Below are 14713 nucleotides of genomic sequence, written 5' to 3'. Positions count from 1 at the left end.
CCCTTTAGCTTTAGTGGTGTTGGTGTTACTGCTCTTGCAGACAAAGTTAAAAAAACCAAAAAAAAAACAAAAAAAAACCAAAAAAACAACCAAAAACCAAGCAAACCCCAAACAGACAAAAAACCACAACAACAACAACAACAACAACAAAAAAAAAAAACCAAAATAAAACAAAAAAAAACAACCCCAAAAAAAAAAACCCCAAGAAATCTTCAAAGTTAGCATTGGTCACTCTCTGTAACAAGTTTGAACAACAGGAGGAAACCTTTTGATCCAAGTTACTAAATACTTTCTCATACTAACCTCATTTATAGCCCCAATGGAAAAGACCTTTCCTGGGACGGGTGCACCTCAGCTGGGCAGTAATGCCTTGCATTGTATTTTGCTGCCTCAGCAGATGCAGAGGGAGGGTGTGATGTGGGATGGATGACGCTTCTACTGGCGCCCTGTGCTCAGAGTCAGCGAGACCCTGCCCCTGCAGCCGGGCAGCAGACCAGCTTAGAAAGTGTGCCTTGGAAATTCAGCCTTGAACACGCAGATAAAAATGTAGCCCTCTGTTTTGTTGCTAAGGTCTTCGTGCCCTCTTTTTCTAGATTGCCCCTGCTGTAGGATGCTGAAGGTGAAAATGAGGTTACTTTTTAATGTACTCCCAGGTATCTGAGTGATTTAGGAAAAATGTTAAGAGTTGACAGAAAGGGTACGGGCTACAAAATGGAAATTAACATTTTCTTAGGTGAGGGTGTGGGTTGTGTCTCAAATATTGTGTATTTGACAATTCTGCCATAGTACTGGTTTTACAGTTGTGGGATAGGGTAACTATCTGCAGGACTCAGACCCTCTTGTGGCTCAAATTACCACCTGAAAACAATTCTTTTGATCCTTCACCCCTCTAGGCTAAGCAGTTGTTATTACAGCTCTCACTGGGAAACAAGTCCATACCTGCCTTTGTTGACAATTGGAGTCAACAAGCAATAATAAAGAATGTTGGCCCAGACTTCACCTGTACTCATCAGAGGTAGATTTAAAGGAAGCAGACTTTAGAGATTATGTGCAAATTATAATCCACTGGGTTTACTTTTGACCCACAGGTCATTCTCTCATTCGGCAAGTGTATAGTAACCTACAGTAAGGTAAAAAATGCCCTCTTTTTTTACCCAAAATATTTACAGTTTCTGCTCTTGCCTTTGAACTAGTTTTAGTTCCTTTCAGCTTCTTTTTTTTCCCACTGGTCCATTTATACTGTGCACATGCTCCCCTATGAATTCTCCAGTGAACTGGTGGTTAATCAACACATCCCACACCACCCTAACACTAGAAATCACCTGACAAGAAAGACTCAAACTTTTTGGCTGGAGCTTAGAAGTATCATCCAACATCTGAGAAGGACTCTACGTATCTTACCTAGAAGTGCTTTTATGAGGCTTCTCTTGTTGTCTGCTGGCTATGTTGGTTGTTAAGGGTGGGCTGCAGCTGAATAATGCCCTTTGGTTTCGGAGGTTAATGCAGCAGAGAAACCAGATAAATTCAGGCTGATCTCAGACCTTAGTTGTGATGCAGGCTGGTGGAGAGAAAGTTTTTTGCAGTGATCCCTGTATACCGTATGGAAGGAACTGTTTTGCACAGCTGAGTGCAGGTGTGGATTGCCCAGTCGTCCTGCTTGTATAAAATAGAATTAAGCATTGTACATTTTTTTGAAAGCTCTTTGAATTTAACGTTTGCTCCGTAGGCTGTGTACTGGAATGATGGCATGTTAAGGTCATGGGCCTCCAGGTAGTCAAGCTGTGCACAGTGTGAGTGTTGCCGAAAGCATCTTCTGTTGTTTTTTTTTTTTTTTTTTTTTTTTTTTTTTTTTTTTTTTTGGTGGCATGAGCAGATGGCCATGTGGCAAATACTGTTGTTCTTTTTTACTTGCAACTGGGATTACTGAAATGCCCTGGTTGGTAGCCTCTGAAAGGAGGTTTAAAAACCATCAATAGAAAATATATCTACTCTTCAGTTTCAGCACTTGGGAGAGAATTTATGATGTATAGATAGAGTTCACAGATGTTTCAAACATTTCATATATGTGTGTTTAATGGAATGGATTGCCACTTTACTGAACATAGCATCAAATCAGCTCTGTTAATTGAGAAAGATTTTTCACATTATTGCTAATGATGTGACACAGTTTTGTTAGAGATGGTGCATAAAATAGTGCTACTTGAAATGACATTAATGTATGCATTTAAATTCCTTTCTTCGCATTTACGTGCATTATTGATTTTATTTCATTGTTGAGGAGATAATGGATTTATAATTAGAATACAGTCACCGTAATCAATGATGAGATTATTAGACTTATAAATAGAACTTTAAAACTACGATGAGGTAATTTCTCAGTGTAACAAGGGATCAATAATTAGAGGTTTGCTTTGAATCTGAAAGTAGTACTTGTAAGATTCAAGCATGAAACACTCCTAGGGAAGTGAGTCCATATAAATTATACAAACTGATGTTGTTAGGCATTTTCCAGTACTCACCTATTATTATTACTTTTGTTTGGTGCCCAAACGCTTCTGAGTTAATTCCTCTGGGTTTGCATAGCTACCACTATCTCGGAACTGGATGAGTTTGTTCTTTTCTGATACCTTCGTTGAAGGAAACATTTGAAAGGTGCTGTAGGCAGGAGTCCCTTGTTGTGTTTTTGGTTTTGTTGGGCAAAGATAATGGATCTGCCATTCAGAATCTCCCCCTTCTGCTTCTCAAAAGTGATGATGGTAAAGTTGGGCAAGGCAGTGGTTTGTTGTAGCAGGGGAGATGGCAGTGGAAGGATGAAGAAGGGGAAAGTGGCTTCTGTGATGCCTGGCTTGGGAAAGATCTGTGCTTACTTGGTCCATGCAGCATAGCTGTGTAGACATCCCCCTGAACCTCACCAACCTCTCCTGATGACTCTGAAGGTACTAGTTAAGCTAAGAAAGACTCTGTTACTAGTTAAGCTAAGAAAGACTCTAGTGAAACGTTTGTATGGGAACGATAAGTACAGTAGAAATACCATACTGGGTCTCAGCTGCAGCCCAGCTAGCCTGGGGCTGTCTCCAGTAGTGGTGCTGGAAATGGTGTTTAGGGAGAGCTGTGGAGCCTGGCTGCCTTCTGCAGCCTGCTCACTCCCTCGCATGCACAGCTGGGGAAGTTGCAGGGACATATCCCTGTCTGTTCCCTTTAGTATCTGTTTATGGACCTGCTGTCCAGGAATTTATCTAATCCCTCTGTGACCCTGCTGACACTTTCTGCCTCCACAGCCTCCTGTCAGCAAGTTCCACGAGTTCACTGTCCCAATGCAAAGAAGTACTCTCTTTCAGCTTATCCACCACCTCCATGACTTTGTACACCTCAGTCAGGCCCCCTCAGACTTCCCCTCTCCAAACAAGCCTCTTTCATACCTTTTCCAGAGGCAGCTACTCCACCTTCTTGACCATTTACTTGCTTGTCTCTGTCACTACCCTTACTCCACTACCCCTGTCTTGAGCTGCAGGGCTAGGACTGCACCTGGCACACTCAGTATGAGGACACCCTCCTTGTTCTCTGTGCCCTGCCTTGTGATGTCCAAAATTTGTTTGGTGTGGGTTTTTTTTTTTTGGCTGCTGCCACATCTTGATTCCAGAGGAACTGTCAGCAACCCTTAGATCTTCCAAGTTGTAACTGCAGGTTTTGAGTTCAGCATTGTTTAGGAGTCATTTAGGTTATTTTGCCCTACATACATGATCATATCTCTGTCAAATCTCACCTGATACTTCTTTGCCCACTCACATTTGGGAGGTTCTTCTGGAGTTCCTCATTACTGTCACGGCATTTGGCTACTTGAAAACACTTCGGGACATTTACAGGCTTGCAGATTTCATTCTAGTCATGGTGAATCATGACAGTGTGTCTGGGTTACATGGTTCCCACATGGGCAATAAACATCAGGTCAGCAGGGAACAACCACAAGGGAAAAATCAACATCTGCACGGCTTCATCCCTAATTTGGGACCTTGGTGTCCTTCAACAGTGATCACATAGTCAGAGCTGTCTCTGTGTTTGTGAACTTAATGCTGCTTCATGAGATGCCTGTAATTGAATCTTCTTCTCTGGGTGTTCTACGGACCCAGTTTTCTCTTCAGATAACAAGGGCTTGTACCTCTTCAAGTGAGATGCTAGTCAATGGGTGCCTCGCATGTGGTAGCTGTCAGGCAGATTGATCCCAAGGGATGTTCTCATTAAAGTAGTTACATCTGCTATATAAGCAGATCAAGCATGATTGAAATAGAAATTAGGTACAACAGTCTCTGTCCACCTTTGCCTTTATCTGCTGACATTCGTCAATCATTATAACAATATAATGATTATAATAAAATTATAAGACCTGTAATTCTTAGGAACGTGATTATTCCATTTTGCTGAATAGAGAGTAATCAAGGCACAGTGAGATTTTGCTTGGGTTGGTGAAAGTCATTGAGATATTTTGTTGTGGAGTCAGGAAGGTGACACAAGTTCTCCTGATTCAAAGCTCTGTACGCATGCTGTGTTTTGCTGGTGTTAGAGACGCATCTGGCCTGTGGAAGTCAGGCCTAATGGAAAAGCATTTGTCTTCTTGTAGGAAACCCAATCCTAAGCAGACAGAAATTTGCATTATTATGAGATTATTAATGAATTCCTTTGCTTGCTCATATCAACCTCTGACTAAAAGCAGGGATTCAAGTGTGTATTTGTCCACTTGAATAAACAGTTCATTTTAAATTTTGACCACAATGGTAAATTAAAACACCCTGGGCAGTACACAGCTATATTTTTTGGCTTTGGAGGCCGTAACTATTGTAATACATGTCAGCAGGGAGGGCTCTGGGCAACAATTTCTGCTGCTTGCCTGGAGGCATTAGAAGAAACAGTTCCTCTAGCCTGGCTGTTTTAAATCCACTGCACATGAAAAGTCCCAGTTTGAGAATGTTTATGTACAGCAGGATCTGTGTCCTTCTCGATAGCCCTTTTTTCATTCCTCTTGAATTTCCAGGTGTTGGGTTTATACGTGCATATAGGAGGGTGAAGTTTGTGTGACTGGTGGTCACTGGAAGAAGGAAGAAAAGAGCATTGCTTGCTGCCTGTTTTGGTACCAATGTCCTGAGTGGTTGAAATGTGAAATAATTGGTCCATTGCTCCCTAGTGGTATCTTTGCACTACCAGAGCCCTGGCTACAGAGACCTTCCAGCCTGAGGACGTGGGTAGGCTGAAGGAAGGAATGAGCATTTTGTAGACAAAGGAGGCATGCCCAAGACCTTAATAAATTTCTTGAGGACCAAGGGGCGTGTTTTAGAAAAGATCTGAGTCAGATTGAGATCAAGAGTCCCTGCTGAGAGGGGCACAAACTGCCGCTTCTCCATCCTTGTACTGCTAAGGACACCCAGTGCTGGATGCAGCTGGGTGCATGTGCCCTGCACTTGAAGGATGAGGTCCTTTCTATGCATGAAGCGTAGACTTCTAGGGATTTTTGGTGGTGAAGATATCAACCCTTAACTTGTTTTAGCAATTCAGATATTAATCCAAAAAGCAAGGGTTCAGAGGAGGTTGTATTTGGATCTCCTATATTACTTTCCAGTCTGTGACAGCAGATGGGTCCTCCTATTTCTATTTAATTCTACTTCCCCGATTTTTCTCCTTCTGCCTCATCTTCAGAGATCAATGATAAGCCAGACATTAGCAACTCTTGTAGCTGAAAACCTGTTTTTGGGGGAAGGGATGTTACGCTCTGCATTTGATTTACATTGAACTTGAGATGCACATAAAAGTCTGAAAATACAGGTTTAGGCATTCTTGTTAGCACATCGCAGCTGCAGGTTATAAAATGACTACAGTAGTGCATTGTAGTTACAAAATGCCCTAGTTATTTTATAATGAGGCCTGGCAGAAACATTGTCAAATGGCAGTAAAAAGTTTATCCAGAACACATTTCACTTCAACCTGGCATATGCTGCACTGTTAACTACGTAATGCCAGTCAGTCAGGAGGAGACATTTCATGTAGAAGACGTATGCAGAACTTACCCACACTTATGAGAAAGAAGAGTTTATAGTACGAGCGTTATCCAGATAGAGATTTACGTCACATTTGTTCAGTTAGTGGTAGTAGGTCATAAGAGTCTTAGCATGAATCATTTAGGGGGAAAATTATTGTTTCATCATATACAAACACTAGATTTAATATATTACAAAATCATTAGATCAAGCAGTTTTTACAATTTAATTGGCTGTGACATTTTAGTCTGAAAGGGGAAAACAGTAAATTAAAGCAAATACTCAAAATTCTATGTCTGCCTGCTAGTCAGAAAGGGGTAAAAGCAACTTAAAAAGGAAAGGGAAAAAAAAAAAAAAAAAAGCCCAGTACAGACTCAGGCTTGATCTTGCTAGGGCTTCACCTGCAATTCACTGTTGAAGCCCTGCTGAATGATTTCATTATAGGACCAATTTTTGAAATAAAATAAATTGTATTGAGTTCTGACTCTGATTACACAGATGTGTGTCAGACTTGTTGATGCTTTTGTAATTTTCTCCATTCCCTCTTCTGTGAATCTGTTCTTGATACTCACATTTAGGGATCATATCTGATTACTTTCTTTTGCAGCTCTATCCAACTTTCTGGTTTTCTTTTACCATGACACTACTATCCTGGGGTGAATCTGTTTTTCTCTAGACTTTTATATTCCCATGTTTTTCTTGCCTGTCTCCAGGCACATATTTTGTGCATGTTACAGAGACGAAGTGGCAGCACCTAGCTTGGCTTTTTTTTTTGATCCCTGGACAAAGGTCAATGTCCAGAGAATGGAAATAATCAGGAAAGTGGAAACATTACGGCTTAGTTTTTGGCTTTACACTTCACACTTGTAAAGAGCTTGTTATGGTTGTAATTGTCCTTTAGTTGGTAATGGCCTGATAGTGTACTGTGTACCTGGAAACTTAATCTATGGCCAACTCCTCTACAGAGTAATTTTGGACTAGTCTGACATGTTTAAACCTGGGCAGATGTTTCCTGCCATCTGGTCACGGCAGGGAGCCTGTGCACCGGGAGTTGGGGACGAGGCAGGGGATGCCCCTGCTCTGCCCAGCACACCTCCGTGGCCTGAGGATGTCAGGTTGCCTCCATCTCTTTCTGCCCTTTCCCCCAGCATTTGGCCATCTTAACTGGGAACAACTCATGCTGTCATTGCTTGTTGTGGCACTGGCAACCTCAGCTCTGTGTGTGTATGCTTCCAGGCAAAATGCAGCACGTCTAGCCCAGCTCCTGTATCCTCAGGATGGGTGCTGGGACCCCGTACCGAAACCCTCTCGTCCATGACTTGGGCACCCATGTGAAGCACCAAGACATCGGTCCATCCTGCATGGGCAACATGCCTCGTGTGACATTTTCAAGTGTTGTCCTTGCTGTGCTCTTAATGGTACCAGTTTTCATGTGGCTTTGGAGAGAGTAGAGGGAAGGGGTCCTATAGAGCAGTTTTGGAAATCCTTCTTTGGAGGATTGGCTGGTTTCCAGAGGGTAAATGGCTTTTGTCTGGAAAACCTTTTCTTAGAAAATGAAAACAAACATTAATCTCTGGATGTGGAGGCCTATGAGACTTTAAATATTCAGTGCAGTCAGTAACACTTTATAGTGACAAGGCTGTGATTTCTGCATTTGATCATGAGTGATTTATGGAAATTTAGTAAACGGTGAAGCACAGTTTCCTCTCAGCTGCAGATTGGAGTTTTCTCTCTGTGCAGACTTGCATGCACAAGTCATGCAAAGTTGCTCTCATTACTCTAGAGAATTGTATTTTCCACACACAGTCCCCAGAAGAGCATGGGTTGAGAAGAGGGCGATGCAGGAAGTAACTCCTGCATTTAGTTTAAAAACAGAGCCCCTTTATCTTATTCGTACCCCTTCAGCAGCTGTAAGGGACACCCTGGTGTGACGAAGGAGTGCCCAGGAGGGTCCCATTTCTTGTCTTTAGTTTTCCTGCCTCAGGACAAATGACTCAGACCTGACAAATTTCCTAATACCTGAGCACTCCTCATCAGCTGAGAGATGTAGTGTCTGAGGGAGAGCTGCACATGGTTGTGCTGGAAAATTCTGTCATTTTGGGTGGTGCAAGCAGTCCTTGAAATGAATCCTAAACTTGTTTTGTGCTTTTTCAGCTTCTCACCATGCAGCAAAACTGATGTTACCTTTCTGTTTAGGAATACTAACTGGATAATTGAATACTTAATGAAAAATATACAGGTCATCTTCTGCACTAGTCTTCTGATGATTTTATTTTGCATGTCTTCACTTTCCTCTCCTTGACAAGAATCAATGCCTTCTCCTTGGCTTCCCCTCATTCTCCTTTCATGCATCTACAGAACTGAGAATAATACTTCCAGATTTACCTAGAAATTACAGTTTGAAGTTTTCAGAAGTGTCTAATGCAGGAATAGCAATTTACAAACATCCAACTTGGATGTGTTGGTTTAGAAAGTATATTAACCATCTGGTATCTGAAATACCAGGTTTGATTTAGATATTTCAGGTTAGATGCCTGATATGTCCACAATGTCTTAGAAAAGTAGACATCTAAGTTGTCACAGAAATAAAAAAAGCAATGAAAAAGGAATGTATGTTATACATTGCTTGTATTTTTAATAAGTGTGAATAGCTTTTACAGGAATTGATCACTTAACAGATTCCAGTCAGTTCTTAGAAATGCTACACTTTAAAATTCAGTGAAGTTTCATGCTAACCCTACAGATTTCATATTTATCTTTAGATTATGCCACCATTTAGATTATGCATTAATTAAAGTATAATTGGTTAGAAACACATTGATGCTTCTGCCGCCTTTTTTAAAAATTTTGGGATTTTATTTGTTTCAAAGTCCTGTTGTCTAGTATAGCCCTTGTTGAAAGTGAATAGAAAGATTTCTCTTGGGAATTCATCTTGACCCTGTAATTTTCAATCTGAGACAACAGCTCACAGGACAGAGGGGTCCTGGTTGTCTTCCTGGCAGAGCATGTGGGAGTGTTCAGGCACTAATGCTAGCCTGCCAGGGGTTGCTGGTGGGGTTTCCTTCTCTTGCTGGCCATCATGCCACCAGCCACTGTGCGTGGTAGCTCCCTGATGTGCCAGTTTGTAATGTCCATGTGCCAGCTCCACAGTTTCTGGTGTGGATTTCTTAGTCTGTAAATTGCTAAATCCATAGTAAACCCCACTTATTAGTAGTGCTTTGTGTCAGTTCATGCAACTCAGAAGTTCAGATGTCACACTGGATTTTTCCCAGTCTGCATGTTTTTCCCCATGCCATATACTTTCTGTGATTGGTATAGGTCAAGATCATACATTTGTTACTTCAATTCATTAGTGGTCAAGTACCTGCTTTATTGACCACCTCAAGGTCCTCATTAATCCATCACTTAGTTTTAATCAGTTAAGCGCACGAGAAGATCTTTTTCCAAGCATCTCTGTTCCTGGCTGTCATTGCCAGTAGATCTTGGATGGGATAGACAGACTCCCTTTTTTAAGCATGTGTTCTTGCCATACCATTTATTTGTGTCAGTCTTGATCTCTAGCAGTGCTTGGTCTCTGCCTTTCTGCCTGCATTGCTAAGAAATCTGATCTCAGGAGACTTCTGTATTACAAAATGAGGGGTTTTGCAGAGGGTTATTCAAAGTTTCTAGTTAGGCTTGTAGCGCAAATAGCTTTGCCAGGATTAAGTTAATCTGTGTGAATATTCTTCTGTTTCTCAGACTCAGATCTCTTAGGTGAGCTCTATAAAAGTACTTTTTTGTGTAGCAGTCTTATGGTAAAGCATTAGTCAGCCACTCCATAATACTGATAATAGTATTAATCTTTAAAGAGCAGACCTTCAAAAGAGCTTGGGTGCACTTTCTTCTTGTTGACTTTTCTGGGAACTGGGAATTCAACACTCAACCTATGGGAATGAGTCCAGCTGAAATTCCAGACGGCCTTTCATGCACCAGTTGAGTACTACTTGGCTAGCAGAGTTTTCTTTTACTTGGTACCTAATAACTGGGTTGCCTCAGTTCTCATGAGAAAAACTATGTTTGGGTTGTCAGTGTATGAGAAAATTGAGGGTGTGTATGTAACTGGGAAGGCTCTATTACCATGTCTGCATATCTGTAGTTGTAAAACATGATCTATGGCAGCACAAAATTTAAAATTTGGTGGCATCCCAGGAAGTACTTAATTGCATTTGTGCTTCATTACAAGGCTGTCTCCTTTTCTGGAATTTATTTTAGCTAATTAGTTGGAAATGTCAAAGTAGTATTTCACATGACAGAAACATCATATATTATCATACGTGAAGCAATTAACTCTTTTGACAAATATTTATTGTGGTGTCATCTTTAATTAAATCTTCAGTACTCCTAGACATAGAGCAGGTTCTTCCGAAAAGGAGGTCTTCCCAGCACTGCCAATGAACATTTGACTGATGGGGCTTAATTGAACTTGGTATTGAAAGAGTTGGTGGCCCAAACATGAAGATATCGACATGACACAATTTCACAATACAGATGTCTGATATTTGGCAAAATCCCAACACAATCACCACCGTCTACAATCTGTACCACATACCACAGATGCATTATGCTGGAGAAGATGCATCTCCAGTCACTCCTGTTCTTCCACTGGAACAGTTTGCAGAAGAAAGATGCTGTGCACTTGTGCTACTAAGATAAATATTGCTGAAAAACAGGGCTGTATATATGTTTTTAAAAAATCATTTTTTTTTTTTATTTAGTTCTTGGGGCTATTCATGTGGAAACATGTTACAAATGTGACTGTTTGGTTAGTTCCTCTTAAACAGATAGGTCTTGTAGATGATGTGCCACTGAAAAATAATTCCTGACAGTTATAACTGAACCAGATAAACAGTTCTGCCAGCTCCCAAACAACACTGTAAAACAAAAAGGTTCTGCTTATCGTTTTCCATTTCTTCATGCCTGTCAAACTATTTAACTGTGCATTACCCATCACAAAGGGTCTCTGTTTTCCAGCTCATCTGCTGTGGTCATGGTTTTTACCTTCTCTGTTGCCCGACCTACTGTGCTACACTTGTCCAGCTGTATCACTCCTCAGCCGCTGCTGATCTTCGCCTTCACCCTTGCAGAGACACTCTTTGGAAGTGCCGCACGAGATTTCTCCCTGTCATGAGCATTCAGCGTGTTAACCTGTACATATGTTTTTATTGTTTTTCAGGCAGAAACAGCACCAGAAAGTGGCCGAGATGGTCCCAGTGTTCAGGTCAGCTCAGGGCAGAACAGCTCCGACCCGGTGGGAGCAGGCGGCTCGGCAGCCTGCCAGAGCATGGTTGCTCCAGCCGGGGTCTCGGCAGGTACCTCGGCTGCGGCTTCATTCTTCATAAGGTAGTTTTTCACCTTTCTGGTTTCTGTCACTGCTCGTGGGTCTTCAAATGGTTATGAAATGCTGTTGAGGCTTTGCCGTGGATAGAAGGTGTAGCACCTGGTACTGGTTGCTGAGCGGTAGAGTTGGTCACCGAGTCATGACTGTGGCTTTCCACTGCCCTGGGGCTCAGGGGTGTGATTGTGACAACCCATTTCTCTCTATGGAGACATGAGCATGAACATCCACTGACCAAAACCAAGAAAATGTGTGTTGGTCTTTGTCTAGTCCTTAATTTCCACCTGTGGCAAGTCTGTTAATCTGTAGGCTTCTTTGGAGCAGAAGCTGAAGTAACAAGGTTTTTTTGCTCAGATCTAAATAAAAAGAAGCTAGACTTTTATTCAGTAATATGGCCTATGTGTGCAAATAAAAGTTTTTCCATAGTTGGTAGCAACTGTTAAAACAGTTTAAGGCATTCTTTTTTTAGCAGGAGCCTAGAATAATCTTTTTTTTTTTCCTTTCTTAGGTCTTATAATAAAAATGATATGTTAGTTTTGTTTGTGAAATATTTATTATAATTAGCAATGTTGATTAAATGATATGCTGTCAAGCAGATGGTATTTAAAACAACAAAATTCAGGGCTTTGTACTTGCATTCCAAACTCCTTTTTTAATTCAGAACTGAACATGTTTTGAGACAATATTGAAAAACGTATGTCTGTGAATGGCATTGAAGTCAAATTAATGCACTGAGTGAGGATCCTTTTTATCAGGTAGTCACAATGGTAATTGTATTGTTTAATTTTCCTTGATCTTTAAAATGTTTTGCACCATTAAATAAATGTTTACTCTAAGTTACAATCTGACCTCAGAAACAGCTCAACTTTCCAAGACCCGTTTTTTGGAATAATATAGTACAATGAGTCTTAAGCATTCTATGCCTACATATCCCAGTCTGTCTGTACACAAGGGGTTGGGAAATGACTGCGCCAAGAGTGGTGTGTGTAAGTTACTGTTTTGTCTCTGTGCTAAGTGCTGCAGGTTTAACATCAACACAGAGAAGTGGTTGCCTACAGGGGATGATTTGTTTAATTTTAAGATAGGTGTCTGAAATCAGTGGGAGTGGAGAGGAGAGGTAAGGGGAAAAGCTCAGACATTTCTTTTCTTGTTTAGTTACCTAAATAAGGACAGATGAATCCTCTCCAAAGTAACTTGTCTGGATAGCAGCACAGCTTCCATTACTGTATTTCATATTGTGGGTATGAACAGTGTGATTTAGCTCAATCTACTTTGGATTTATTTCAGTGTGCATCTGTATGTCATAAGAAAATGTAAAGACTGGCACTTTCACTGGGGAATCTAGAAAATGAAACACCCTCATTGGAATTGAGAGAAAGAATTCAGTACCTAATAATCTGAAAATAAGACCCAAAATCTTTTGTCCCAGTGATGCTTCTGTCACTGGTCAGCAAAACTCAGTTGTGGTTTTACTGTAAAGCAACAGATCCTTACTAATGATTGTCGTTGGCTTGATTTAAAGATTCTTGAAGTCAGCAGCAAGACTGCAAATGAGATCATTGTACATTGGATCAGGCCCTAATTGCTTCTCATGAGTCTGTCTTTGCCTTGAGTGAATCAGAGTTTTATAGCTTTAGCAGCTATGTGCTAGCTAAAACATTTTAAAACCCATTAGTACATTGCTTATTCTCTACCCATGTTTCCTCTGTTCAAAATTGATTCTCTTCAATTTTTTAACCAAAAAACTGCTGGTTGAAATTTTTTTTTGCACAAAGCACTTCTGTTTCTTTTTTTGTTGGAGAGAGAGACTTCAGTGAGAGATAAATTTTTCCTTTAACAGTTGTCAGTTACCTGAATTAGTTTTGTAGCAGTTTCATGATCTTTCATCACACTGCTGATTAATGTATTTCATCATTCATTTCTCGGTGTTCCAGAGCCCTGTCTAAGAATCTTGGGTTCCCTAAAAGCAAGCATTCAGGAAACAAGTTCAGTTAAGACTGTGATTAAAAACACAAATTATAATGCAGAAAATCTCACAAAGGCTGGGGGAAGAGAGATCCATTATTGGATCCGGGGGAGAGATCCTGGCAGTCATATGTTGAGCAGACCCTCAGGTGGGTACATTGCATCGTCCTAGCCAGGCTGCTCCACCACCGACGTTAACCTCAGGAATGTCCTACTGCTCCCTCGTCTCTTCTGACTCCTCCTGTCATTGGGACCTTATGGATCAAAGTTTCCGTACTGAGTCTTCCTCCTGCCCCTGAGCTGTGCAGTCCTCCTCAGGAGGGGAGAGGAAGAGGAGGAAATCTTCAAGGATGGGTGAGAGACAGGTGCTGGAAGAAACAGGTGGAAGCGGCTTATCCAGGGACCAAAAGTATTGGGATATCAACGGTTTTGGCTGGTTTTGTTCAGTACTGATGGAACATCAGGCTTCTTTGCTCCAGTCCCATCTCCTCTTTCCCTTTGCACCATCCAGCCTTGAGCATGAAGAAGGTCATTCCTGACTTGAATCCTTTGCAGCAGCATCCACTTCTGTCCTTTGTCTCACTGTTCAGCTAATCCTCTCTCAGCAAGCACCTAGAGATGAAGGAGAAGTCATGGCAGTAGTGTTACGCTGTAGTCCCTGTTCATTGTATTTGCTGATTCTTTCCTTACCGCATTTCTCTCCTCAACCACTTCAAATCTGAACTTCATAGCAGGGCCAGTGTGTTACTTGTGTAATGCAGAGCTTGGCACATTTTGTTCCTTGTTCTATACTGGAATAAATGCAATTAATACATTGATAATCACACACACATATTTATTTTTTTTTTCAAATCATTGCCCTCTCTTTGACCAAATCGATGGAGTACCTCCATCTTTTTACAAGAGCCCTTTTGTAGAAGGGGCTGTGGTTGGGACTTCAGCTTGGGAAGAGGGTTGTTTTGTCAGAAATAAAGTATCTAGGCAGAAATTCACATGTATGTTAACATTTGTTGTATTGGGGTACAGGGTTAGTTAGTTTGAAAGCAAAGCCGTCATAGGGTGCTTGTGGAAACTGCATCTGTAATTTCCTTAGCAGCAGCAACACTAGATAGATTTTTTTTTTTTTTTTTTTTCACATGAATAAAGGATTCCATTCGTGTTCTTCATGAAACAGCATTAACTGTGTTTGTACAGGTCCTAGCACAATTAGCTTTTGGGCTGTGGCATGGTTTCCTGGCAGCAAATAAATGTCTTTTTCACATTAAAACTAGAGTCTCTATTTGGTGAAATAACACCCTTTGACTCTTGCTTGTGGACTGTCTTTTGCCTGGGAAGGGAGGAGGTCTGTGCA

The 14713-nt window shown here is 41.1% G+C and overlaps 1 protein-coding gene across 13 annotated transcripts in view; it reads left to right on the top strand.

Annotated features, from left to right (window-relative positions):
* Positions 1 to 14713, top strand: part of KIF26A (kinesin family member 26A) — a 121886-nt gene that overhangs the window by 61149 nt on the left and 46024 nt on the right. For all 13 annotated transcript variants that reach the window (XM_042799118.1, XM_042799113.1, XM_042799117.1 and 10 more), the window contains one exon: positions 11236 to 11402. In XM_042799118.1, the coding sequence (XP_042655052.1) occupies positions 11236 to 11402 (167 nt within the window). The remainder of the gene's footprint in view (positions 1 to 11235; positions 11403 to 14713) is intronic.

This window comes from Tyto alba, unplaced genomic scaffold (genome assembly GCF_018691265.1).
Source record: "Tyto alba isolate M040663 unplaced genomic scaffold, T.alba_DEE_v4.0 Super-Scaffold_29, whole genome shotgun sequence".
NCBI lineage: Eukaryota > Metazoa > Chordata > Aves > Strigiformes > Tytonidae > Tyto > Tyto alba.
This window is presented reverse-complemented; position numbering and strand designations above follow the sequence as displayed.